The 27,030-nt window shown below is 38.0% G+C and overlaps 1 protein-coding gene and 1 pseudogene across 1 annotated transcript; one reads left to right on the top strand and one right to left on the bottom strand.

Annotated features, from left to right (window-relative positions):
- The first annotated feature begins 4,098 nt into the window (after window positions 1-4,098).
- Window positions 4,099-5,046, top strand: LOC146401729 (olfactory receptor 4F3/4F16/4F29-like). The gene has a single exon (XM_084970428.1). It carries the CDS (start codon window positions 4,108-4,110, stop codon window positions 5,044-5,046), a length of 939 nt encoding a protein of 312 aa, XP_084826554.1. The 5' UTR covers window positions 4,099-4,107.
- A 4,302-nt stretch (window positions 5,047-9,348) lies between these two features.
- LOC100625288 (coiled-coil domain-containing protein 43 pseudogene) lies at window positions 9,349-26,674 on the bottom strand (annotated as a pseudogene).
- Between the last annotated feature and the right edge of the window lie 356 nt (window positions 26,675-27,030).

Below are 27,030 nucleotides of genomic sequence, written 5' to 3'. Positions count from 1 at the left end.
TTAGCATCGCATTGTTCATAGGGTAATAGGAAAGATATAGGCAAAAGTCAAATGGCATTATAATATTTTGGGTCATCATAGGTGGCAATTAGTCACTCTGTTCCTAATGTTGGTTAAATGGATGTTTCTTACCCTCTGCCACTTGATAAACAGGCAAGAAAAATGACTGAAATATGAAAATATTTTAAAAAGGTAATCATGTTTTTTCACCATTAGCTTTGCCAAAGAGATGTGTATTAAATGATTATCTTCTGTAAGAAAGGGAAGCAAATTTATTAGGAACTCAAGATTAAAAGAAGGAAAAGGATTTCATAAACATCTCACTGGAAGTAAGAGACATAGAGACCGAAAAATCCAAAGCTGAATAATTTCCAACATCATGTCACTTTAAAATATGATGTGGAAATTTTTTTAATACATGAAACTATTGAATTTGTTTTCCTGGTCTCTTACATGGTTGGAAATGGAGTGTTGTTATGTATTTAATTTTATCTCTAAGCTGTAAGTAGAATGAAGAAAGATTTAGAGAAAGTTGACAAATGAGAGTTGGTGGGGAAGGGGGAGAGAATGGAATGAGCAAGAAAGAGAACCTGAGTCCCTAAGTGCAAAGGTATTGAGTTTGCTGAATCTTGCAAACAGAAAGCAAAGGAATGACATGTGCTTCATTTATTCACACAAAAGGTTATTTCAAAAGGACACAGAATTATTTTTATTTTCCATAGATATAAAAAAGTTAAAGTAGAGGTGGTCTTTAATCAGAGGAAGCAGTGTTTTACTTGGATAGAAAGAAGTTTTTGTGACAATTGAGAAGATAATATGCAGAAAGTTTGAGCTGAGGGGGTTGTTAAACTCACAATATTTTTAAATAGAGGAAGAAACGTACATAAATGATGATTTAGGTTAACACCTTGTTCAAATACAACAGCTGTATGTAGATCCTTTTCAGTTTGATGACTATTATTTGGAACTTGAGTTACCAATATTCCCTCCATCTGTAAAGGACTAAATGTCCCCGTGGAGTATTAATCAATTCTCCATAGACCAAGAAAGGAACTAATCACAACAGAAGACCAAGAGGAAGGCCTTGTCTTGTGCATCATGGATGTCAAATTAGTTTGTCAAATGTGGGTATAATTAATATATTTGAGAAAAGGTACTTCAAAGTATAACCAGTAGATAAAATGAGTTTAAAATACCCCAATTCAGGAGTTTCAGCCTATGAATACTTGATGATTTCCAGTGAATAAACATCATATCACTTTGTCTCTAGAAACCTCTTTATAATTTTGATCTGAACCGAGATATGGATCCTAACTCTGTCTCAAGTGACATTAAAACTGTGGTGATCCAAGGACACAGGTTCGATCCCAGGCCTGCCAGAGCGGGTTAAAGGATCCAGCATTGCCACAGCTGCAGCATAGGTCGCAACTGTGGCTTGGGTCTGATCTCTGGCTCAGGAACTCCACATGCCACAGGGTGGCCAATAAGGAAACAAACAAACAAACAAAACTGGGATGACACAAGCTTTTTGAATTTCTACATTCCATGACATTTGGATAGGTACATCTAAGGTCCATATTTATATCTCAGTCTTCTTTAAATTCACTTTTCCTAAAACTCTCAGTTCTTGCCTAGTTGATGGAGATTGGAGAGCCAAAAGGCAAGTAAATTCACAGCTATATGCACATGGCGGATAAGGGCTTATTAAGAAACTCTCTGAAGAGTTTTAGCACATGAAAGACACCGGGAGATATAATACCACAATGTTTTAATACAAAATTCTACAATTATAGAATTTCTGGACTTGGTCCAGAAGGTACTGCCAATCACATCTCATAAATTACCTTTTACTTAAAGTAAGACCTATCCTTCGTTTCTTTGTCATCCTCTACATATGTCTTAATTTCATCATCCTTTTTCAGTTAACCATTTAGTTCTTTTTCTCTAAGTCATTTGCACTGTTATATTTCCTTATTTTCTATTATTCTTGGTTGCTTAGAGGTAGGAGCAGTTTCCCTACTAATAATCCTTAAATATGTAATTATATATTCCTAATTATATGGGTTTTTTCATCCAAATGCATCCTCTTTTACCTTTCAGCAATAATTTCTGAAGTATATGCATAACTCCATTAATACCTCTTAAGATTCTAAGTTTTAGGATGCTTGGATCCCTACACAAGTACAGTCCTTATCTTTATGGGAGATGGAGAACAAACTTTACGGGAGTTTAAGGAGGACAAACAAAAATATCAACGACCTACATTTGTAGTGAGTATTACAAAGAAATGCAGTGGTTTTTAGAAAGCAAATCCATTTAATCTACACAGGGTGGTTTTTATTTTGATCACTAAAAGAATATGAATATTAGAATCTATTATTGTACAGAGAGTTAATCCCAATATGCTGTTGAAAAATCTTTTATATATGGAATTTTGATATTATCTACTGGCCAATAACATTTTCATTTCTTATTTATTCATTTATGACATGTATTATGCACTATTACAGACTTGTGAAAGGAGAAGCAACATTATCATTTACTGACTATTCACACATAATAGATACACACTGAATAAAAGATTATAAAACCTCAGTTATTTTACAATTATTTTATACATCAAATTTCTCTGAGAAGTTAGTATTATGAATTGCAATTTCATAGATGAACTGGGATTCAAGAATTTAAGTAACTTGCTCCAAATCATCTTGTCAGTGGCTCAATTAGAGTTTAAATCTTGTTTTACAGAATCCAAAGACCATATTCTTTCCACTGTGCCATGTTCCTTCTCTAACTAAAACTAAAATTAGAAGATAATGTGATATGTTCTTACACAGAGGCCTGAACAAGATGCTACTCAGTATGCATGACGCCCATCATAGTTTTCAGCGTCACAGACCATGTGCTAAGTACTTTAGGGCAGTGCTCCTCAAATTATCTTTGGTAAAGGACCAGGGTTATTTTTCTCAAATCCTTCATGGACTGATGCTTTAGAAAACATGAAATCAAATGTTTGGGTTTTGCTGTGATCTGAAGTCTCTGGAGAAATTTCTAAATGCTTCTTCTCAGTTTCAAAACCTAACATGATGCAAACTGGTAACAGACAGTTAATGACCTGCACCTCTGTATGGAGCATTTTTCTTGGCTTCAGGGAGTCCTAATATGAATAAGTGACAATCCCTGCCTTCAAAAAGCTTATAGCATCCCAGGTGAGTTAGCACAGTACTCAGTTTACTAAGATACAAGAAATCCTAAAAAATATGTGTTGGTAGTATAAAGCAAGACCTCAAATTATTAATAAACCCTGAAGAAAATTGTTTTTAAGAGATAGGGAGTCAGTAGGAAGGGTCCGTTTGCCAGAATAAGGCTTGTAGTCTTGAAAGTTATTGGAATTGTTGAGAAGCGATAAAGAGTTTGTGTAATTGGAGACAGGGAATATTAATTTCAGGTTGATTTCTGTTACCCCTGTTGACCAGTCTTGTATCTTTTGAAAAACGTCATCATAGCATCTACCCTGGGAAGAAGCAGAGGGTGACTCAGTGCAGAGAAAACTTGGTGGTTATGCTGGTAATATAAATTCTAGTAGTCATAAAGCAAGACTTCATAGATGTGGTCAACATTTAAATACTATTGAAGATGAATATGTTCCCAGAGGTAGGGACTGGGAAGGAGGAGAAAGGCCCTCCTCTGGATGAAGATTATAGGCTTGGAAGATTTTTCAATAGTGATTATTATTTTGATGTGACTAAGGTCAAATCATGCTAGCTTTGAATCAAAAATCAGAAAGTTTGGGGCTGAATTTACATTATTCTGGTTGACTGTTTTGTGTCTCCTGAGTTACAGGGCACCAACCCTGGGAGGAAGCAGAGAGTAATAAAGACAGAGACAAGACAGTGATAAGAATAACTCTCTATAAAAAAGCCACTCATTTTTGTGTGTGAACACCTTTTAGAGGCCATAAACACATGAGCTCACTTTTAATTCTAATAGCCCAGTGGAAATAGGCTTTCATAATTTTGATCTATCTCCTTCAAATTCACTTAAATAATTAGCATAATTCATATTTTTCCTATTGACTTCCTTCAGGTAGCAATAGTAAGAAAGCCCATGGATGGAGCAAATCATTCTGTGGCGTCGGAGTTTGTGTTCCTGGGACTCACCAACTCCTGGGAAATACAACTTCTCCTCTTTGTGTTCACCTCCACATTTTATGTGGCAAGCATGATGGGAAACTCCCTCATTATGCTCACTGTGACTTCCGACCCTCACTTACACTCCCCCATGTACTTTCTTTTAGCCAACCTCTCCTTCCTTGACCTAGTTGCTGCTTCTGTTGCTTCTCCCAAGATGATTTATGACCTTTTCAGGAAATGTAAAGTCATCTCCTTCAGTGGCTGCATCGCTCAAACCTTCTTCATGAATGTCATTGGTGGTGTGGAGGGAGTGATGCTTATCACCATGGCCTTTGACAGATATGTTGCCATATGTAAACCTCTCCATTATCTGACCATCATGAGCCCAAGAATGTGTATCTCCTTTTTAGTGGCTGCCTGGGTGACTGGCCTTATCCACTCCATGGTTCAACTGGCTTTTGTGGTAAACTTACCCTTCTGTGGGCCTAATGTGTTGGACAGATTTTACTGTGACCTTCCCCGGTTCCTCAAACTTGCCTGCACAGACACTTACCAACTAGAGTCCATGGTCATGGCCAATAGTGGATTCATCTCTGTTGGCTTTTTCTTCATTGTGATCATTTCCTATATTGTCATCATTCTCACTGTACAGAAACACTCTTCAGCAGGTTCCTCCAAGGCTCTGTCCACACTGTCAGCTCACATCACTGTGGTAGTCTTGGCCTTTGGTCCTTTCATATTTGTCTATACATGGCCATCCCCCTCCATACCCCTGGATAAGTTTCTGGCCATCTTTGATGCAGTTCTCACTCCTTTCTTGAATCCTGTCATTTATACATTCAAGAATCAAGAAATGAAGGTGGCAATGAAGAGAGTATGCAAGCAGCTAGTGAGTTACAGAAAGATCTCTTAAGTGTTGCCTATATTGTGAAGAACCCTTGTTGATTAATGATGTTCATTACTGATTTTCAAACTTGGAAAGAAGATCTTGTTTGTCCCACCTTGACTTCATTTTTCGCACTGATATCAAGTCTGTTTTTCCTTTCACTTAGGATGCAGAGATACCCACTTCTGAAAAAAGAGCAGTTACATACGAAGTATTTATAATCAAAGATTATAGTATTCATGAGCCTCATTCCTAAGGAATAATATTTTATGAAGTGATTGTTAGAAATGCATAGTAGGGCATACTTCTTTAAGGCTTCAGAACAGAGAGAACCTGTCTCTCTCTTTATTGGGAGCCTGTCTCACATACAGGAACTCCTATCAGTACCTGACGGGAGGTTTCCTAAGTGAAGATTGAACTGAGTCTTCCTGTTGTTATGCTGCATTCTGCCCATATTTTACCCCTCCTTGGGGTCTCTGCCAGGGCTGTGCAAGGAGGGCAGAATCTTTGAGAGTACATACACAGACTCTTCGAAAACATGTATGTGTGAGGTCACACATCCCCAGGTAGAAGCCATGGAAGCTGTTCTTAGAATAAAAAGAACTGGGAAACACCAGGATTTTTCTCTGAGATTAACATGATGCTACTCAAACCCATTACATTTCCATTCCTCTTTTCTTCCTATGTCTTCATCTTCGTTTTTCCTAAGCAAGTGGTCTCTGGGCTATGAAGAACTTTCCCCTCTCCTTTTTCAGGCTGTCGTCCTTCTCTTTCTTCCTGTTCCATAATTCCACTTTCTTTTCCCTCTTCCTTGAATTTGATGCTCTGTCCACTTCTAACTCCCCTCACTGTTGCCCCTTTTAAATTGTTCCTTTATAGCTTATAATATTATAAAGTGCCTCCTCAACATTTTCACATCTTGAAGAAAGTATCATTCTTCAGGAGTTCAGCTTTCTAGTGTGAGTGAAGAGAAAATACTAAAAGGCAAGGGCAAGATAACTTAGAGGAGTGGCTTTCATACCTTTGACAGTGATCCACAGTTAAGAATATGATTGACATTGTAGTGCATACAATGCCCCATCCCCATCAAAGACTGGGTCAAAGTTTAACATAGCAATATTTATTCCTATGAACTTTTTTCCTTCTTTCTACTAAGAACTGTTTCCAACCCACTTTGTGAGTTGCTTACAGAATCTCTGATTACTCAGAAAAATTACCCAAAAGATAGTTAAACATGCACTGCTTCTCATTAAAAGCAAAATAAATATATCAAGATCAAATTATGTCATTCTAACAGATAAAATACCAAAACCTAGTCTTGCTTGAATGTAAGTTTATATCTTAATACATTGCTAAATTTATTTAAATAAGCCCATCAAACATTGACTGTCCAAATGTTGTCCAAATTTTAATATTGCTTCAATTCAGACTGATTATTTGAAATTTATGTGTGTGTGTGTGTGTATACACACATTTACATCGAAAGCAAATAGAATTTACTTCCTAAAAACCATCTAAAGCTTTCTATGTCCATTCAGTTTTGTCTTTTATGATACTCTTTTAATTTCTGGAGTAACATTTTTCTTAAGATGAATGTACTCTTTTTCCCCTTAGTATATTTGATCATGTTCCTTCTAGTATAGTCTCAGTCACCCACATTCATTATGACTGAACCAACAGAAGTAGCTTCTCTCCCACTCAGGGTTCTTAAAAGGGAGTGATTGAGAAGTTTCTGTCATATGCAGTCATTTTAGTAAATCAGCAAAACTCATGAGCATAGTAATATAATCCACAACAGACACACTTTCTGTTCATACCGTCTTACACACACAGTAAATAGTATTCTTAAAGCAGAAAAAAATGAGTAAGTTGGACAAATGACATGGACACTCTATAAAGATATAAATACATACAGACACACACCCACACACACACATTCACACACACACTATGACCGATGTTTGAATATTCGATCGTATTTAAAAATTAGTCAAAGATGGAGTTCCCATCGTGGCACAGCGGAAACAAATCTGACTAGGAACCGTGAGGTTGAGGATTCAATCCCTGGCCTCACTCAGTGGGTTAAGGATCCGGCGTTGCTGTGAGCTGTGGTGTAGATTGCAAACGTGGTTCGGATCTGCCGTTGCTGTGGCTGTAGGGTAGGCTGGCAGCAACAGCTCCAATTATACCTCTAGCCTGGGAACCTTTATATGCTGTGGGTGCACCCCTAATAAGGCAAAAGACAAAAAATTTAGTCAAAGAATATCTACTAAATACTATGCTCAATACTAAACTAAGCTCTTACAATGGCTGAAAATATTAAATATTATGTTTAATGGACACACTACAGACCTATCAGAAGTATAACTCAAATGACTGGACACATAATTTTAAATTTTATCTAACTCAAAGTGCTTATCTTATACTTTATACTGGTAAGGTCAAGAAGAAATCTATCACTGTTTCATTAAAAATATCAATTCAGTCAGAATTATCCAAGAATTTATTTTCACTATGTGAATTCAGATTCTCATATAAAAACACTTCTGAGCTGGTAATTTTTATAAGATTGGTTCGTATAAAAGCTTAGCAAATCTAGAAGAGTAGAAGTTCAATTTAAAAATTTTTGGAATATGGGCTCTATTAGATTCATATCAGCACTGTTGATCTCTATAAACCAATTCTTAGAGAACTTTATTTTTAAAGGTTTTGTGTAAAAGTTATTAATATCTCTTTGAGTTAGGAACTCCTACATCTCAATAGCAAAAAGAAAAAAGCTATTAAAAATGGACAAAGTGTTTGAATAAATATTTCTCCAAAGAATACATACAAATTGTAAAATAGACATTTGAAAAAAATGATCCCTCATTAACTATCAGAGAAATGAAAATAAAACCCAAATTGAATTGTCACCTCACACCTATTGGGAAAGTGTTGACGAACATAGGAAGAAATTTAAGACCTTGGTGAGAATGTAAAATTGTGCAGCCAGTAAGGAAAACAGTATGGTTCATTTTGCTGCAAGAAGAACAATCTATATCCAGGAATACCACTCCAGCCCATATAGCAGATGATAGTCTGTCAGCTTTGAGTAGATCCTCAATCTGGAAAATTTTCTTCTATAATAGTTCTAGACTCTGTGCCAAGGGCCTTGCTGCTTAGGCCTTATTACCCAGACTACAATGTAATTAGAAAAATAGTTGATTGAGAAGAATTAAGAATTAAGAGTTAAGAGTTAAGATTGAGAAAATTATAGTAAACAAAAATGAGATAATCACAATGCAAACTTGTATGGTTCTGTAACATTTTTCCCTAAAATTTCCTGAAAAGTTTATATACAGACAAGGCACCCAACAAACACCATATCATACTGAGTATCTACATAAAAAAGGAACATGTGAAAGTTACTTATGACCATAGGATCTACTGTCTTTATCATACTGTACCACCCAGAATCTGCTGGTAAAAGAGAAATGGAATGGCATACTACATCTGCAGCTGAACCACTAGCTTGGAGGTGATATTCTGAGAATGCAAAGCCTTCACTAGAACACTGTATACAGTTAGCTTTGGGAAATTGGGGATTTATGGGCACTGACCCTCCGTATAGTTGAAAATCCACACATAATTTGCATTATGTGGCCCTCCACATCTGGGGATTCAACCAACTGTGGATTGTTTACATATTTATTGAAAAAAACATTTTCCATAAGTGGAATGACAGTTCAAACCTGTGTTGTTCAATAGTCCACCAACGTACACAATGTATACATTTTTTGGGCTCATTGTCCCTGTTAGGTAGCATACATGGGTCCAGGAGTCAGGGGATAGTTGGGAAATTTGAGCTTCCCATCCTTGTAGCTCTGGGAACTATGGGTTGAGAACCCCTTGTTCCAAGAAAAAAACATTTTCATCAGGGACACAACAAGAGTCCCTTTAAATTTTGATCTATTGTTTTTGCCCAGGAAAGTCAGGCTTCTTGCACCAAGCAAAAAACAGGGTTGAAAAGGAATTACCATCCTGGCAGGAGTAGTTAATCATTAGGAAGAAGTAAGGCTACCATTACACAGTGAAATGAAGAAGGTCAAGTTTGGCAACAGTTGATCAACATGGGTAACTTTTAGGAGACCCTTAACCAACTTTGATAGTAAGGACAAGTGCAGCAGCCATGGCCTGACAGGACTATAGTAACCAGGGACTTCAACTGCTTGTGATGAGGGCTTCGATAACCCTATCAGGGAAGCTGGACAGACAGATGTGCCACCTAAAGAAGTTCAATTATACAGTAGAGGAGGAATAGGAGTGCCAGTTGTAGATTTACGGCCAACATCAGCAGCAGATGTTGTCATTCATCCCATTAACTTTTCTTTCATAAGAAACCCACAGGATAAGAGGTTCAGTAAGTCCTGAAGAAGCTGCTCCTAGAAATCAAATGAAGTAAAAAGACTCAGTATAGGAATTCCTTTTGTGGCTCAGTGGTTAACAAATCTGACTAGTATCCATGAGGATGCAGGTTTGATCCCTAGCCTTGCTCAGTGGGTTAAGGATTCGGCATTGCTCTGAGCTGTGGTGTAGATCACAGACATGGCTTGGATCCCGAGTTTCTGTGGCTGTGGCATAGGCCAGCAGCTGTAGCTCCAATTCAACACCTAGCCCAGGAACCTCCTTATGCCGAGGATGCAGCCCAAAAATGAAGAAGAAAAAAAAAAAGACTCAGTGTTAGAGAGAATGTCATCTGTGCTATGCTTTGCCACACAAATACCCATCAAAAGAAGAAAACTTTGTTCTCCCAGCTATTGGGAGGGTTGTTGTCTGACATCTCTAATCATTCTGCTCACCTGATAGGATAATCAAGACCCACATCATGAGCAGTCGAAGCCATGGCCGTTTTCACTTCCCTGATTGTTATTATTTATTTTTTTAGTTATTTCATGCTTTTATGTTGACATTGTAATTTTTTATATAATGATTTTTATATTTTTCCATTATAGCAAGTGTACAGTTTTCTGCCAGTTTTCCACTGTACAGCATGGTGACCCAGTTACACATACACATATATATTCCTTTTTCTCACATTGTCATGCTCCATATTAATTAACTAGACATAGTTCCCAGTGCTACACAGCAGGATCTCATTGATAATCCATTCCAAAGGCAATAGTTTTTATGTACAACCGCAAGCTCCCCATCCACCCCACTCCCTCCCTCTCCCCCTTGGCAACCACAAGTCTGCTCTCCATGTCCATGATTTTCTTTTCTGTGGAAAGGCTCATTTGTGCCTTGTATTAGATTCTAGATATAAGTGATATCATATGGGATTTGTCTTTCTCTTTCTGACTTACTTCACTCAGGATGAGAATCTCTAGTTCCATCCATGTTGCTGAAAATGGCATTATTTTGGTCTTTTTTATGGCTGAGTATTATTCCATTGTGTATATATACCACATCTTCTTAATCCAATCATCTGTTGATGGACACTTATGTTATTTCCATGTGTTGTCTATTGTGAATAGAGCTGCAATGAACATTCAGGTGCATTTGTCTTTTTCATAGAAGGTTTTGTCCAGATATATGCCCAAGAATGGGATTGCTGAGTCATATGGCAGTTATATGTATAGATTTCTAAGGTACCTCCATACTGTTCTCCATAGTAGTTGTACCAGCTTACATTCCCACCAACAGTACAGGAGGGTTCCCTTTTCTCCACAGCCCCTCCAGCACTTATTATTTGTGGACTTATTAATGATGGCCATTCTGACTGGTGTGAGGTGGTATCAAATGGTAGTTTTGATTTGCATTTCTCTAATAATCAGGGATGTTGAGCATTGTTTCATGTACTTGTTTGACATCTGTGTATCTTCCTTGGAGAAATTTCTATTCAGTTCTTTTGCCCATTTTTCCATTGGGTTGTTGGCTTTTTAGATGTTGAGTTGTATAAGTTGTTTGTATATTCTAGAGATTAATCCCTTGTCAGTTGCATCATTTGAAACTATTTTCTCTCATTCTGAAAGTTATCTTTTTGTTTTCTTTTGGGTTTCCTTTGCTGTGCAAAAGCTTGTCAGTTTGATTAGATCCCACTGGTTTATTTTTGCTTTTATTTCTCTTGCTTTGAGAGACTGACCTGAGAAAACATTTGTAAGGTTGGTGTCAGAGAGTGTTTTGCCCATGTTCTCTTCCAGGAGTTTGTGGTGTCTTGACTTATATTTAAATCTTTAAGCCATTTTGAGTTTATTTTTGTGCATGGTGTGAGAGTGTGTTCTAGTTTCATTGACTTGCATGCAGCTGTCCAGGTTTTCCAGACATACTTTTCAGACTGTCTTTTTACCATTTTATGTTCTTGCCTCCTTTGTCACAGATTAATTGACCATAGCTGTCTGGGTTTATTTCTGGGTTCTCTATTCTGTTCCATTGGTCTATATGTCTGTTTTGATAACAATACCAAAATGTCTTGATTACTATAGCTTCATAATATTGCCTAAAGTCTGGGAGAGTGATGCCTCCTGCTTGGTTTTGGTTCCTCAGAATTGCTTTGGCAATTCTGGGTCTTTTGTGGTTCCATATAAATTTTTGGATTTTTGTTAATGTTCTGGGAAAACTGTCCTGGGTAATTTGATAGGGATTTCATTGAATCTGTAGATTGCTTTGGGTAGTATGGCCATTTTTACAGTATTAACTTTTCTACCCCAGGAGCATGGAATATCTTTCCATTTCTTTACATCTTCTTTAATTTCCTTGATTAATGTTGTTTAGTTCTCGGCATATAGGTATTTTGCCTCTTCAGTTAGGTGTATTCCCAGGTATTTAATTTTGGGGGTGCAATTTTAAAAGGTATTGTATTTTTGTGTTCCTTTTCTAATATTTCGTTGTTAGTACACAGAATTGCGACTGGTTTCTGCATGTTAATCTTATATCCTGCTACTTTGATGAATTTGTTGATCAGTTCAAGTATTTTTGGGGTTGAGTCCTTAGGGTTTTCTGTGTATAGTATCATGTCATCTGCATACAAGAGTGACAGTTTTACCTCTTCTCTTATTATTTGGATGCCTTTTATTTCTTTTGTTTGATTACTATGGCTAGGACTTCCAATACTATGTTGAATAAAAGTGGTGAGAGTGGGTAGTCTTGTCTTGTTCCAGATTTTAGTGGGAAGGCTTTCAACTTTTCTCCATTGGGTATTATATATTTGTGGGTTTGTCACAAATGGCTTTTATTGTGTTAAGTTATATTTCCTCTATACTCACTTTGGTGAGGGTTTTTTTCATAAATGGATGTTGGACTTTGTCAGATGCTTTTTCTGTATCTATTGAGATTATCATGTGGTTTTTGACTTTTCTTTTGTTAATGTGGTGTATGACTTTGATTTATTTGCATATGTTGGACCATCCTTGTGAAACTGGGATGAATCCCACCTGGTCATAGTGTATGATCATTTTATATGTTGTTGGATTCGGATGGCTAAAATTTTGTTGAGAATTTTTGCATCTATATTCATCAAATATATTGGCTGATAGTTTTCTTTTTTGGTGGTATCTTTGTGTGGTTTTGGAATTAGGGTGATGTTGGCATCATAGAATGTCTTCTGGAGTGTTCCTTCTTCTTCAAACTTTTGAAAAAGTTTAGGGAGAATGGTATACATTCCTCTTTGTATGTTTGGTAGAATTCTTCCGTTACGCCATCTGGACCTGGACTTTTATTTGGAGGAAAAGTTTTTGTGACATATTCTATTTCATTTCTAGTGATCGGCCTGTTCAGTTGATCTGTTTCTTCTTGATTCAGTTTTGGCAGGCTGTCAGTCTCTAGGAAGTTGTCCATTTCTTCTAGGTTGTCCAATTTTTTGGCATACTATTTTCATAGTATTCTCATATGGTTTATTGTATTTATGCAGTATCTTCTGTGATTTCTCCTTTTTCCTTTCTTATTTTGTTTATTTGGTTTCTTTCTCTCCTCTTCCTGGTGAGGTTTTTCAATCTTGTTTACCTTTACAAAGAACCAACTCTTGGTTTTATTGATTTTTTTCTGTTGATTTTTAAATCTCTATTTTACTGATTTCCTCTTTGATCTTTATGATTTCCTTCCTTCTGCTGACTTTAGGTTTTGTTTATTCTTCTTTATCTAATTCATTTAGGTGGTGGGTTAGGTTGTCAATTTGAGATTTTTCCTCTTTTGTGAGGAAGGCCTGTATTTCTATGAACTTCCCTCTAAGCACTGCTTTTGTGACATCTCACAGATTTTGAGTGGTTGTGTCTTCATTATCATTTGCCTCGAGGTATATTTTAATCTCCTTCTTGATTTCCTCATTGGCCCATTTGTTTATTAATAGCATGTTGTTTAATCTCCATGTAGTAAGTTTTTTCTCATTTCTTTTCCTGTGGTTGATTTCTAGTTTCATGCTGTTGTGGTCAGAGAAGATACTTGAAATAATTTCTATACTCTTAAATTTGTTGAGGTTAGCTTTGTGTGCCAGTATATGATTGACCCTTGAGAATGTTCCATGTGCATTTGAGAAAAATGTGCATTGTGATTTTTTTTGGTATGTAATGTCCTGAAAATATTAAGTCTAACTTTTCTATCATTTCCTTCAGGATCTCTGTTGCCTTATTGATTTGCTGTCTAGAGGATCTGTCCATTGACGTCAGTGGGGTGTTAAAGTCTCCTACTATGACTGTGTTCCCATCAATTTCTCCTTTTATGTCTGTTAGTATTTGTTGGAGATATCTGGGTGCATCTCTATTTGGGGCATGTATGTTGATGATTGTAATATCCTCTTCTTGAATGGATCCTTTCATAATTAAGTAGTGTCCTTCTTTGTCTTTCTTTATGGCCTTCATTTTAAAGTCTGTTTTGTCTGATATGAGTATTGCAACTCCTGATTTCCTTTCTTGTCCATTGGCATGAAATATCTTTTCCCATCCTCTCGCTTTCAATCTATATGTGTCTTTTGCCCTAAGCTGAGTTTCTTGTAGGCAGCAGATTGAAGCTTTTTGCTTTTTTATCCAATCCACCACTCTGTGTCTTTTGATAGGAGCATTCTGTCTATTGACATTTAAGGTGTTTTTTGATAGCTGTGTATTTAATGCCATTTGAAACCTTGTTTTCCAGTTGATTCTATGTTTCTTTTTTCTTTTTTGGGTTGGATGGTTTCCATTTATTTTATGCTTGAGTACTTTTCAGTTTTTATGAATATAATGTTTGGTTGTGATTTGAGGTTGCCCTGTTTAAGTATGTTAACCCCTTTCTAAACCTGCTTGCTTTAGCCTGATAGTCATATAGGCTCAAAGACATCATTAAAATAAAAAAAGGCTCTATATTTCCTTACTTTTCTTCCCTGCATTGTATGATTTTGATGTCTTTTTTTTAATATCTTCATGTTTAAATCTGTATGCTGGCTTATTTAAGTGATTGCCTTCTGATTGTGGTTTCCTCCATCCTGTTTCTTCTTACCTCTTTTTTTTCATTTAGAGAAGCCCTTTCATTATTTCTTTTAGAATGGGTTTTGTATTGCTATACTCTTTAGCTTTTGTTTGTTTGGAGAAATTCTTTATTTTCCCTTGTAATTTAAATGATATTCTTGATGGATAGAGTATTCTAGGTTGCAGATTTTTTCCTTTCAGCCCTTTAAATACATCTTGCCACTCCCTTCTAACCTATAGGGTTTCTGTAGAGAAATCAGCTGATAGCCTTATGGGGGTTCCCTTATAATTGATACTTTGCTTTTCTCTTGTTGCCTTTAGAACCCTGTCTTTATCTTATAACTTTTTCCATTTTTATTATAATATGTCTTGGTGTGGGCCTGTTTGGGCTCAACTTGTTTGGGGCCCTCTGTGCTTCCTGTATCTTGATATCAGTATCCTTTAGATTTGGGAAGTTTTTAGCCATAATTTCTTTGAATATACTTTCAATCCGCTTTAATTTTTCTTCTCCATCTGGAATTCCTATTATGTGTAAATTGGCCTGCTATATTATTATTCCATAGGTTTCTTATATTGCTTTCATGGTTTTTCATTTGGTTTTCTGTCTGCTGTCCTGTTTGGGTGATTTCCATTATTCTATCTTCAACATCACTAATTCGTTCCTCTACATTATTCACTCTGGTCTTTATTGCCTTTAGGTCAGTTTGTATCTCTGCCAATGAATTCTCTAGATTGTCTTGGCTCCTCCTTATATTTTCTAGTTCCTTTCTAAAGGAATCTGCATACCATTCATATCCTCTCTTAATTCCTTCAGTATTTTCACTGTCTTGCTTTTGAACTCAAAGTCTGTCAGACTGCAGAGGTCTGTTTCATTGTTGACTGCTTTGTGTGAATTTTGTTGCTTTAACTGGGGATTGTTTCTGAACTTCCTCATCTTGCTTGTGTTTTTCTTTTTCTGTGAGTTTAGGGAAGCCAAACTGTAGTCTTGTAAGGCTACTTCTATCCAAGAATACCCCTTTGTAATTTGGGGGTGGGGGGCATTACTATTTATTTTGGGTGTGGGAGTTTGAAAATTTGCTGTCCCTTTTTTCAGTGTGAGCAGGCTCTTATCCCTAGGATGCTCAGTGTATTTTCAGGGAGAAGGTGGCAATGGATAGGGCCAGCAGTCAGTGCCTGGTGGTTGGGCTCTCAACAGCAGCAAGGTTCTACAGGAGGGTGGCATAGGCTACTCCTTGTTGCAGGGCCTGGGAAGTGGTAATGAGCTCTAGGCAGATCTACCAAGTGACCAGAGCATTTGGCAATAGCAGCAGCAGGGTGCATGAGTTCCCAGGGGAGTAGGCACAACAACAGCTTGTATTTGATTGCAATGCCCTTCTTTGAGGTGATTGGAACCACAGGTGGTGCCTGTTCAGTGACCCCTAGTGGTAGTGGGCCTCAACTGCCTCTGGAGTCAGTGATAACTGTGGTGCCCCCCCCACCCCCCGCCATCTGTAGACCTTGCTTGAGGCAACCAGTCTCACTATACCACATAGGAGGTTCTGTCCAGGCTGCTTCTAGTTGCAGGATCCTGGGAAGTGACAGAGATCAGGTGTGTGGATACTGCCCAGAGCATTCAGCTGTGGCAGCAGCAGGGCTGGTGTGTTCCCAGGGGTGCAAAAGCACCAACAGGTGGTGTTCGGTCACAATGCCCTCCTCTTTGGTGCCCTTGAGGTGAATGGGGCTGCAAGTGGTGTCTGTTCATGGACCCCTAGTGGTAGCAAGCCATTCCCTCTGGAGCAAGAGATAACAGTGGTGGTTTGCCCCCCTTCCTGTAGACCATGCAAGAAGCACCCCATTCTGCTTAGCCCCCACAGGAAGTACTGCACAAGCTGCTTCTAGTTGCAGGTTCCTGGGAAGGACAGTGATCAGGTGCATTTGGCTGTGGCAGCAGCAGGGTGGGTGTCCTCCCAGGGGAGTGAGAGCAACAACAGGTGGTATTCCACCACAATGTCCTTCTCTGTGGTGCCCTCTGAGGTGTTTGGGGCCACAAGTGATTTTTGTTTAGGTATCCCCTGGTGGTGTGCCACACTCACCTCTGGAATCAGAGATAACTGTGGTGGTTTGCCCCTGTCCCTGCAGATCACACAAGAAGCACCCTGTCCCACTTAGCCCATGCAGGAGGTGATCCACCATCTGCTCCTGTAGGGTCTTGGGAAGGGACAGTGACCAAGTGTCTGGGCACAGCCCAGAGCATTTGGCTGTGGCAGCTGCAGGGCAGGTGTGCTCCTAGGGGAGTGAGAGCAACAGTGTATGGTGCTTGGTTGCAGTGCCCTCTTTTTTTCTTTTTTCCAACCCCTGAGGTGACTGGGGTTGCAGGTAGACCCCACTCACAGGCCCCCAGTGGTGGCAAGCCATGCCTCCCTCTGGCCTCTGAGACCACCACTGCATTCTGTCCCTGCTGCCTATAGATCATGCGAGAAGAACCACATTGTACTTAGCCCCCTGATGCCCTTAGCCCACACAAGACCTGCATGGCTACCAGTAGCCTGCACAAGAAGCTCCCAGTCTCCTCTAAATGAGCAAAAGTCTTCTCACCACCTGTAGCCTATGCCAGAGCTTCCCCCTGCCCTCTGAGAACCCACAGGCACAGGCACAAGGAGTCTCCTATGGCGGTCTGCCCCTCCTCCTCTCACCCTCCCTAACAAGGGCACCTTGCCTCTGCTGTGTGTTCTGACCTTCTCCCAGGTTCCCTCTGCCAGGGCATTCCCCTCCCTAGCCCATGGTGTACCATTCCTCTGCCCGTGACACACTGCTCCTTAGTCCCTTAGGCTTGTCTCCACACCACTAACCTCAGCCCTCTCTCCAGGACTGATCTCCAGAGACTGTCTCGGTGCCCAGCCCCTGCCCGAGCATCTCTGGCTGTGGTGTGGGTCTGGGCCAGTGGTTCAGATGATCTGTGTGGCTCTCACTCTGTTTCGCTCTTCTCAGTCCAGCTGCTGTGCTTTTCTCACTAACTTTGAAGTCGCTGCAGCTCAGCTTCCCAGGATGTGGGTTCCTTTTCTCCTTCACAGCTCCCTCTTGGGAAAGTTGGTCCTGTCCTGATTCCTTTTCTCTCTCTTTTTTCTTTCTTTTTTTTTTTTTTTATTTTCCCACTGTACAGCAAGGGGGTCAGGTTATCCTTACATGAATACATTACAATTACAGTTTTTCCCCCACCCTTTCTTCTGTTTCAACATGAGTATCTAGACATAGTTCTCAATGCTACTTAGCAGGATCTCCTTGTAAATCTATTCCAAGTTGTATCTGATAACCCCAAGCACCCGATCCCTCCCACTCCCTACCCCTCCCATCAGGCAGCCACAATTCTTTTCTCCAAGTCCATGATTTTCTTTTCTGAGGAGATGTTCATTTGTGCTGGATATTAGATTCCAGTTATAAGTGATATCATATGGTATTTGTCTTTGTCTTTCTGGCTCATTTCACTCAGGATGAGATTCTCTAGTTCCATCCATGTTGCTGCAAATGGCATGATGTCATCCTTTTTTATGGCTGAGTAGTATTCCATTGTGTATATATACCACTTCTTCCGAATCCAATCATCTGTCGATGGACATTTGGATTGTTTCCATGTCCTGGCTATTGTGAATAGGGCTGCAATGAACATGCAGGTGCATGTGTCTCCTTTAAGTAGAGTTTTGTTCGGATAGATGCCCAAGAGTGGGATTGCGGGGTCATATGGAAGTTCTATGTATAGATTTCTAAGGTATCTCCAAACTGTTCTCCGTAGTGGCTGTACCAGTTTCCATTCCCACCAACAGTGCAGGAGGGTTCCCCTTTCTCCACAGCCCCTCCAGCACTTGTTATTTGTGGACTTATGAATGATGGCCATTCTGACTGGTGTGAGGTGGTATCTCCTGGGAGTTTTGATTTGCTTTTCTCTTATAATCAGCGATGTTGAGCATTTTTTCATGTGTTTGTTGGCCATCTGTATATCTTCCATGGAGAAATATCTATTCAGGTCTTTTGCCCATTTTTCCATTGATTGATTGGTTTTTTTGCTGTTGAGTTGTATAAGTTGCTTATATATTCTAGAGATTAAGCCCTTGTCCGTTGCATCATTTGAAACTATTTTCTCCCATTCTATAAGTTGTCTTTTTGTTTTCTTTTGGGTTTCCTTTGCTGTGCAAAAGCTTTTCAGTTTGATGAGGTCCCATGGGTTTATTTTTGCTCTAATTTCTATTGCTTTGGGAGACTGCCCTGAGAAAATATTCATGATGTTGATGTCAGAGAGTGTTTTGCCTATGTTCTCTTCTAGGAGTTTGATGGTGTCCTGTCGTATATTTAAGTCTTTCAGCCATTTGGAGTTTATTTTGATGCATGGTGTGAGGGTGTGTTCTAGTTTCATTGCTTTGCATGCAGCTGTCCAGGTTTCCCAGCAATGTTTGCTGAATAGACTTTCCTTTTCCCATTTTATGTTCTTGCCTCCCTTGTCAAAGATTAATTGACCATAGGTGTCAGGGTTTATTTCCAGATTCTCTATTCTGTTCCATTGGTCTGTCTGACTGTTTTGGTACCAGAACCACACTGTTTTGATGCCTGTGGCTTTGTAGTATTTCTTGAAGTCTGGGAGAGTTATGCCTCCTGCTTGGTTTTTGTTTCTCAGGATTGCTTTGGCGATTCTAGGTCTTTTGTGGTTCCATATAAATGTTTGGATTGTTTGTTCTAGTTCTGTGAAAAATGTCATGGGTCATTTGATAGGGATTGCATTGAATCTGTAGATTGCTTTGGGTAGTATGGCCATTTTTAAAATATTGATTTTTCCAATCCAGGAACATCGAATATCTTTCCATTTCTTTACATCTTCCTTAATTTCTTTGATTAAAGGTTTATAGTTCTCGGCATATAGGTCCTTTACCTCCTTGGTCAGGTGTATTCCGAGGTATTTGATTTTGTGAGGTACAATTTTAAAAGGTATCGTATTTTTGTATTCCTTTTCTAATGTTTCATTGCTGGTATACAGAAATGCAACTGACTTCTGAATGTTAATCTTATATCCTGCTACTTTGCTGAATTTATGAATCAGTTCAAGGAGTTTTGGGGTTGCGTCCTTAGGGTTTTCTAGGTATAGAATCATGTCATCTGCATACAGTGACAGTTTGATCTCTTCTCTTCCTATATGGATGCCTTTTATTTCTTTTGTTTGTCTAATTGCTGTGGCTAAGACTTCCAAAACGATGTTGAAGAGCAGTGCTGAGAGTGGGCATCCCTGTCTTGTTCCAGATTTGAGTGAGAAGGCTTTCAGTTTTTCCCCATTGAGGATTATATTTGCTGTGGGTTTATCATAAATGGCTTTGATTATATTCAGGAATGTTCCCTCTATACCCACTTTGGCGAGGGTCTTGATCATGAATGGATGTTGAACTTTGTCAAATGCTTTTTCTGCGTCTATTGAGATGATCATATGATTTTTGACTTTTTTTTTGTTAATGTGGTGTATGATGCTGATTGATTTGCGTATGTTGAACCATCCTTGTGAACCTGGGATGAACCCAACGTGGTCATGGTGTATAATTTTTTTGGTATGTTGTTGGATTCAGTTGGCTAAGATTTTGTTGAGAAATTTTGCATCTATATTCATCAAGGATATTGGGCGATAGTTTTCTTTTTTGGTGGTATCTCTGTCTGGTTTTGGAATGAGGGTGATGGTGGCCTCATAGAATGTCTTTGGGAGTATTCTTTCTTCTTCAACCTTTTGAAAGAGTTTAAGGAGGATGGGCACCAATTCCTCTTTATATGTTTGATAGAATGCACCTGTGAAGCCATCTGCTCCTGGGCTTTTATTTGTAGGGAGTGACTTTATGACCTCTTCAATTTCATTTCTAGTGATCAGTCTGTTCAGTTGGTCTGTTTCTTCTTGATTCAGTTTTGGCAGGCTGTAAGATTCTAGAAAACTGTCCATTTCTTCCAGATTGTCAAACTTGTTGCCATACAGTTGTTCATAGTATTCTCTCATGGTTTTTTGTATTTCTGCTGTACCCGTTGTGATTTCTCCTTTTTCCATTATAATTTTGGTTATTTGGGTTCTTTCTCTCCTCTTTTTAGTGAGTCTGGCCAGGGGTTTGTCAATTTTGTTCACCTTTTCAAAGAACCAGCTCTTGGTTTTATTAATTTTCTCTATTGTTTTTTGAGTCTCTATTTTATTGATTTCTTCTTTGATCTTTATAATTTCCTTCCTTCTGCTGACTTTAGGCCTTTTTTGTTCTTCTTTTTCTAATTCGTTTAGGTGGAGGGTTAAGTTGTCAATTTGGGATCTTTCTTCTTTTTTGAGAAAGGCCTGGATTGCTATAAATTTCCCTCTGAGCACTGCTTTCGCAGCATCCCATAGATTTTGAGAGGTTGTGTCTTCATTATCATTTGTTTCAAGGTAGTTTTTAATTTCCTTCTTGATTTGCTCATTGACCCATTGGTTTTTTAGTAGCATGTTGTTTAGTCTCCATGGAGTAGGTTTTTTCTCTTTGCTTTTCCCATGGTTGATTTCTAATTTCATGGCATTGTGGTCAGAGAAGATACTTGAGATAATTTCTATGCTCCTAAATTTATTGAGATTCGCTTTGTGTCCCAATATGTGGTCGATTCTTGAGAATGTTCCATGAGCATTTGAGAAGAATGTGTATTCTGCTTTTTTTGGATGTAGTGTCCTGAAGATATCAATGAAGTCTAACTTTTCCATTGTTTCCTTTAGGATCTCTGTTGCTTTAATGGTTTTCTGTCTAGAGGATCTGTCCATTGATGTGAGGGGGATATTTAGGTCTCCTACTATGATTGTATTCTCATCAATATCTCCCTTTAGGTCTGTTAATATTTGTTGTATGTATCTGGATACTCCTGTATTTGGGGCATATATGTTGATGATAGTAACATCCTCTCCTTGCATGTATCCCTTAATCAAAAACAGGGCAACCACAAACCAAAACCAAATATTGCATTTGCAAAAAATGAAAAAAAAATACACTCAAGCGGATAATAACAGGAGACCATCCAACCAAAAAAAAAAAAAAAAAAAAGTAAGAAAGGAAGAATGGAGAACCATAGAATCAACTGGAACACGAGGTTCAAATGGCAATAAATAATCATCTATCAATTATCACCTTAAATGTCAATGGGCTGAATGCCCCAATCAAAAGCCACAGAGTGGCTGAGTGGATAAAAAGGCAAAAACCTTCAATATGCTGCCTACAAGAAACTCACCTTAGGACAAAAGATACATATAGATTGAAAGTGAAAGGGTGGGGAAAAATATTTCACACCAATAGACATGACAGAAAAGCAGGAGTCGCAATGCTCATATCAGACAAAATAGACTTTAAAACAAAAGACATAAAGAAAGACAAAGAAGGACTCTCTCTCTTTTTTCTTTTGTTCTACCCAGTTATGTGAAGGGTTTCTTGCCCTTTTTGGAGGTTTAAGTTCTTCTGCCAGCATTCAGTTGATGTTCTGTGCAAATTGTTTTACATGTAGATATGTTTTTTTGATGTGTTTGTGGGAGAAGGTGAGCAGGACCTCTTAATCCTCGGCCATATTGCTCCACCTCTCCCCCTCTTTCTGTCCTTTTCTTTTCCTTTTCCTTGCACTCCTATTTGGCTAGTTTGTCCCTCTTCTTCTTTGGCTTGTGCTGTTCCTTATTCCTCTGGGATTCATCCCAGAGTGTCTTGCCTCAGTTTTCCAGCACTTGGGACATCTTCCACATTGCTCTGGAGCAGAGATTTGCCAGAACCAATGTTCATCATGACCACAGCTGCATCATCCTTCTCAACTGCTTTATTGTCTTTGTTTGTCACATTAGCATATGTGGCCAGTGGTGCAGCTTTCCTCTGCTTCTCCTATTCTGATACTATCCTGGGCTTCATCATGATCCATGACTTTGCAATGAGGGTGGCAATGGCCTGGACTTTATCTTCTCTTTCACTTTGGTGACACACACGTTTTCCTTGCAGATGTTAAGAAGGGATTCTATTTCCAGGGAAGCAGAGAGGATACTCTGCAGAACATCCAGCTTCTCTTCTTCCTAATCCTTCTGCAGGACACCCAGGATACAGGTGACTTAAATGGCTCTGTCCACTCCCATTGCCTCTAACTGTCCTCCTAGTAAGGATCCAAAGCTGCTGCCTGCTCCATAGCTCTTGTTGGAGGCAGATATGGCCACTTTACTGGGCACCACATTGGAGACAGGGTCCTGCCAGCCAACATCATACTATTTTTTTTTTTTTGTGGCTGCCCCCGCTGCATATGGAAGGGGAAGATTCAGAACTATAGCTGTTGCCCTACTCCATAGCTCATGGCAACGCTAGATCCAAGCCACTGAGCAGGGCCAAGGATCAAACTTGCATCTTCAGGGATACCAGTTGGGTGCGTTTCCACTGAGTCATAATGGGAACTCCCATACTTTTTTTTTTGTTGTTACTATGGCTTTGTGGCATCATTTCAGGTTGGGAGCAGGATACCTCTAGGTTTATTGTTCCTTCTCAAGATGGCTTTGGCTATAGGGATTTTTGTGATCCCATACAAAGTTTAGGATTATTTCTTCTAGTTCTGTGAAAAATGTCATTGGTGTTTTGATAGAGATGGCATTGAATCTATAAGTTGCTTTGAGTAGTATGGAAATTTTAACAATATTAATTCTTCTAATTAATGAGCACAATATGCTATTCCATTTATTTTTTGTTTTCAATTTCTCTTCTCATTGTCTCATAGTTTTCATTGTACATATCCTCCACCTGCTTGGTTGAGGTTTTCCAAGTTATTTTATTATTTCTCATGTAATTTTAAATTCAGTTTCTTTTTTGATTTGTCTTTCTAATAGTTGTGTTTAGAAATGCAACAGTTTCTATTAATTTTTTTCTGCAACTTTACTGAATTCATTAATTCATTCAATTAGTTATTTAAGGTAGTCTTTGGGATTTTCTATATAGACTATCACGTCATCTACAAATAGTGACTGTTTTACTTCTGTTTTTCCGATTTGGATGCACTTTATTTCTTTCCCTAACCTAACTGCTGTGGCTACTTCTTCCAATACTATGTTGAATAAAAGTGGTGAGATTTGGCATCCTTGTCTTGTTACTCATTTTAGAGGAAAAACTTTTAGCTTTTCACCTTTGAGTATGATGTTAACTGTAGGTTAGTCAAATATGGCATTTATTTGTTGATATATGTTCTGGTTATACTTACTTTCTTGAGAGTTCTTTCATAAACGGTATTGAATTATAAATGTTTTAAATATTTTTCTGCATATGTCGAGGTTATCATATGGTTTTTATCCTTTGTTTTGTTAAGTGGCCTATCATATTGAAGTTTTATCAACACTAAACCATTCTTGCATCACTAGAATGAATTCCCCTTGATTATGTTGTGTCACCCTTTTCATGTATTTTTGAACTTGGCTTGCTAGTATTTTGTTGACAATTTTTGCATCTACGTTCAGTAGGGATATTGGCCTATAATTTATTTTTTGTCATGTCTTTGTCTGGTTTTTATTTCAAGGTTTTGACTTTCTGAAATTAGTTTGGATGTTGTCCTTCCTCTTCAATTTTTGGAAGAGTTTGAGAAGGCTAGGCACTAATTCTTCTTTAACTGTTTAGCAGAATTAACTGGTGAAACCATATGGAATTGGGCTTTTGTATTTCAGGAATTTTTATTATTGATTTGATTTTTTATTAGTGATGAGTCTGTTCAGATTTTCTGTTTCTTCATGATTAAATCTTGGAAGATTGTATGTTTCTAGCAATTTACCCATTTCTTCTGAGCTGTATCAATTGTTGGAATATAGTTTTTATAGTATTCTCTCATGATGCTTTGTATTTCTGTGATGTCATTTGTAATTTCCCCTTCTTTGTGTCTATTTTATTTATTTGGGATTTCTCTTTTTTCCTTGGCAAGTCTGGCTGAATGTTTGTCAATTTTACTTATCTTTTCAAACAAACAACTCTTAGTTTCATTGATCTTTTCTATGGTTTTCTTGTCATTATTTCATGTATTTCCACTATGCCCTTTACTTCCTTTCTTCTAATATCTTTAAGCTTTGCCTGTTCTTTTTTTTTAAGTTTCTTGAAATGTACATTTGTATTTTTTATCTGATATTTTTCTAATTTCTTGAGGTAGGCCTGTTTGGTTGTGAAACTCCCTCTCAGAACTCTTTTCTGCATCCCATAGGTTTTGGATGTGTTTGTCCATTTTTGTTGGTTTCTGGGTATTTTTTAATTTCCTCTTGATTTCTTTATTGACCCATGGATTGTTCATTAACTTGTTATTTAGTCTCAAGGTTTTTGTATTTCTTCTAGTTTTCTTACTATGGTTTATGTCTAGTCTCATACTTTTGTGGTCAGAAAAAAATGCTTAATATGATTTCTGTCTTCTTATATTTATTGAGATTAGTATTTTCACCTAACATTGTGATATATTCTGAAGAACATTTCCTGTGTACTTGAAAAAATTTGCATGCTACACCTTTTTGATGTAAAGCTCTCTATATATCTGTTAAGTCCATCTTGTCTGATGTGTTATTTAATGTCAGAGTTTATTGGGGTATTAATCTACTTTACTATTACTGTATTGTTATATATTTCTCCCTCAATTAGCATTAATATTTGCTTTATATATTTAGGTTCTCCCATGTTGAGGGAATAAATGTTAACATATATCTTCTTGTTAGATTGACCTCTTCATCATTATATATTATCCTTTTTGTCTTTTATGATAGTCTTTGTTTTAAAGTTTATCTTTTATGAGTATTGCTACCCCACTTTTTTTTTTTGCTTCCCATTTGCATGGAATATCTTTTTCAACCATTTCACTTTCACTCTTTGTATGTCTTTAGATCCAAGGTGAGTCCTTTGTAGGCAGTGCATAGGTAGGGCTTTTTATTTATTTTGTAATTTAATCCATTCAACTATATATAAGAGATAACCTATATCTTTGGTTTGGAACATTTAGTCAATTTATGTTTAGTTAGTGATATGCACTTCTTGCCATTTTGTTAATTATTTTCTTGTTTTATTGTAGTTCTCAAGTTATTCTGCTACTTTTGTCTTTTAAGCATCATACTAGCCTCTTAAGTGGCTGAGCCACTGCTTATACTATATCTTTGCCTTTACTAGTGAGATTTTTGTTTCATCTATTTCTTAATTTCTAGTTGTGACCTTTTCTTTTCCTCTTAAAGAAGACACTTTAACATTTCTTGTAAGTTGAGTAGTGGTGAACTTTAGTTTTTTCCTGTGTGAGAAAGTATGTGACCTTCAATTCTGAAAAATATCCTATTCAGCATAGTTGAATAGAATATTCTAGGTTGTAGGCTTTTTATCCTTTCAAAACTTTAAATATATCCTACTACTCCCTTCTGACCTGTAAAGCTTCTGCTGAGAAATCAGCTGATAGCCTTATGGGAATTCCCTTGTACATGATGAGTCATTTCTCTTTTGCTTTTCTCTTTTGATCCTCTTTATCTTCATCTTTTACATTTTGACCATAATATGTCTTGTTTCTCTCTTTCTTTCTACTTGTCTTTTTTTTACTAGAGTATTATTGATTTACAATGTTGTGCCAATTTCTGCTACACACCAAAGTGACTCCCTCATACATATATACACAGTCTTGTCTATCTACTCTTCTGATTGAGTGATGTCCACTAGTCTATAGACAAGATTGCTTATTTGATCTTCTGTATCATCTAAATCTGTTGATTCCTTCTAGTTATTTTTTTATGTTAGTAATTGACTTCTTCAGTTGTGATGGGTACTTTGCTATATTTTCTAAGTTTTTGCTAAAGTTCTCAGTAAGCTCCTCCTTTCTTCTCCCAAGGATTGTGAGCATCCTTATGATCCATATTTTTTTAACTCTTTGTCTCCATTGCATTATGGGTTTTCTTTGGGATATTGTTTTCTTATATTACTTGGAACATATTCCTATGTCTCCTCATTTTGCCTGAGTTTTGTTTTTTGTTTCTATGAAATAAGAGAAATAGCTACCTTTCCTGGTTTTGAAGGAGCAGCCTTGTGTGGGAGAATCCCCTGATTAGACTACTTGTGTCTGGTGGGCTTTTGAAGGCTGGCTGGAGTTGGATCAATCCAGGATGAAGAGCATTCTCTCCGTGGCTGCCTTGGTGGAGCCTCCAAAGTTAGATTAGGTGTGGCCAGAGTCAGGCCCTGGACAGTGCTACACCAAAAGCTTCCTTTGAAATGATGGCTAGAGCTGGAGTGGTACAAGACTGGCATAGTCCCTGAGGAGTGATGTGCCCAAGGCCACTTTGGCAAGATGCCTGGAATATAGATGAAGTGAGTATAGGCTGAGGAGAGCCCCAGGGGAACTAAAAAAATGATGCCCACTGGCACTTCTGACCTGAGAGAGATCTCTCACAATTCATGACTAACTGTCACTGCTACTTGAGACACTGAATGGATTTTCTTGCTGTATATTTTAGAGAGCCTTTAAATTGCTATTTATCACTGTGTCCCAGCTTGGAGAGTCTGAGATTAAGCCCTTCACTTCTGATCCTCTACACTGCAAAACACCACAATGGGGCTGAAGTGGAGGTTCATGTGGACATCGTGTCTACATCTTTCCTACCATT

Source organism: Sus scrofa, chromosome 7 (assembly GCF_054392235.1).
Source record: "Sus scrofa isolate SSC_HxYL_T2T_F1_AM1 chromosome 7, Sscrofa_HxYL_maternal_Yorkshire_Landrace_v2.0, whole genome shotgun sequence".
NCBI classification, from domain to species: Eukaryota; Metazoa; Chordata; class Mammalia; order Artiodactyla; family Suidae; genus Sus; species Sus scrofa.
Note: the sequence above shows the minus strand (reverse complement) of the source record. Positions and strands in the feature narration are given on the sequence as shown.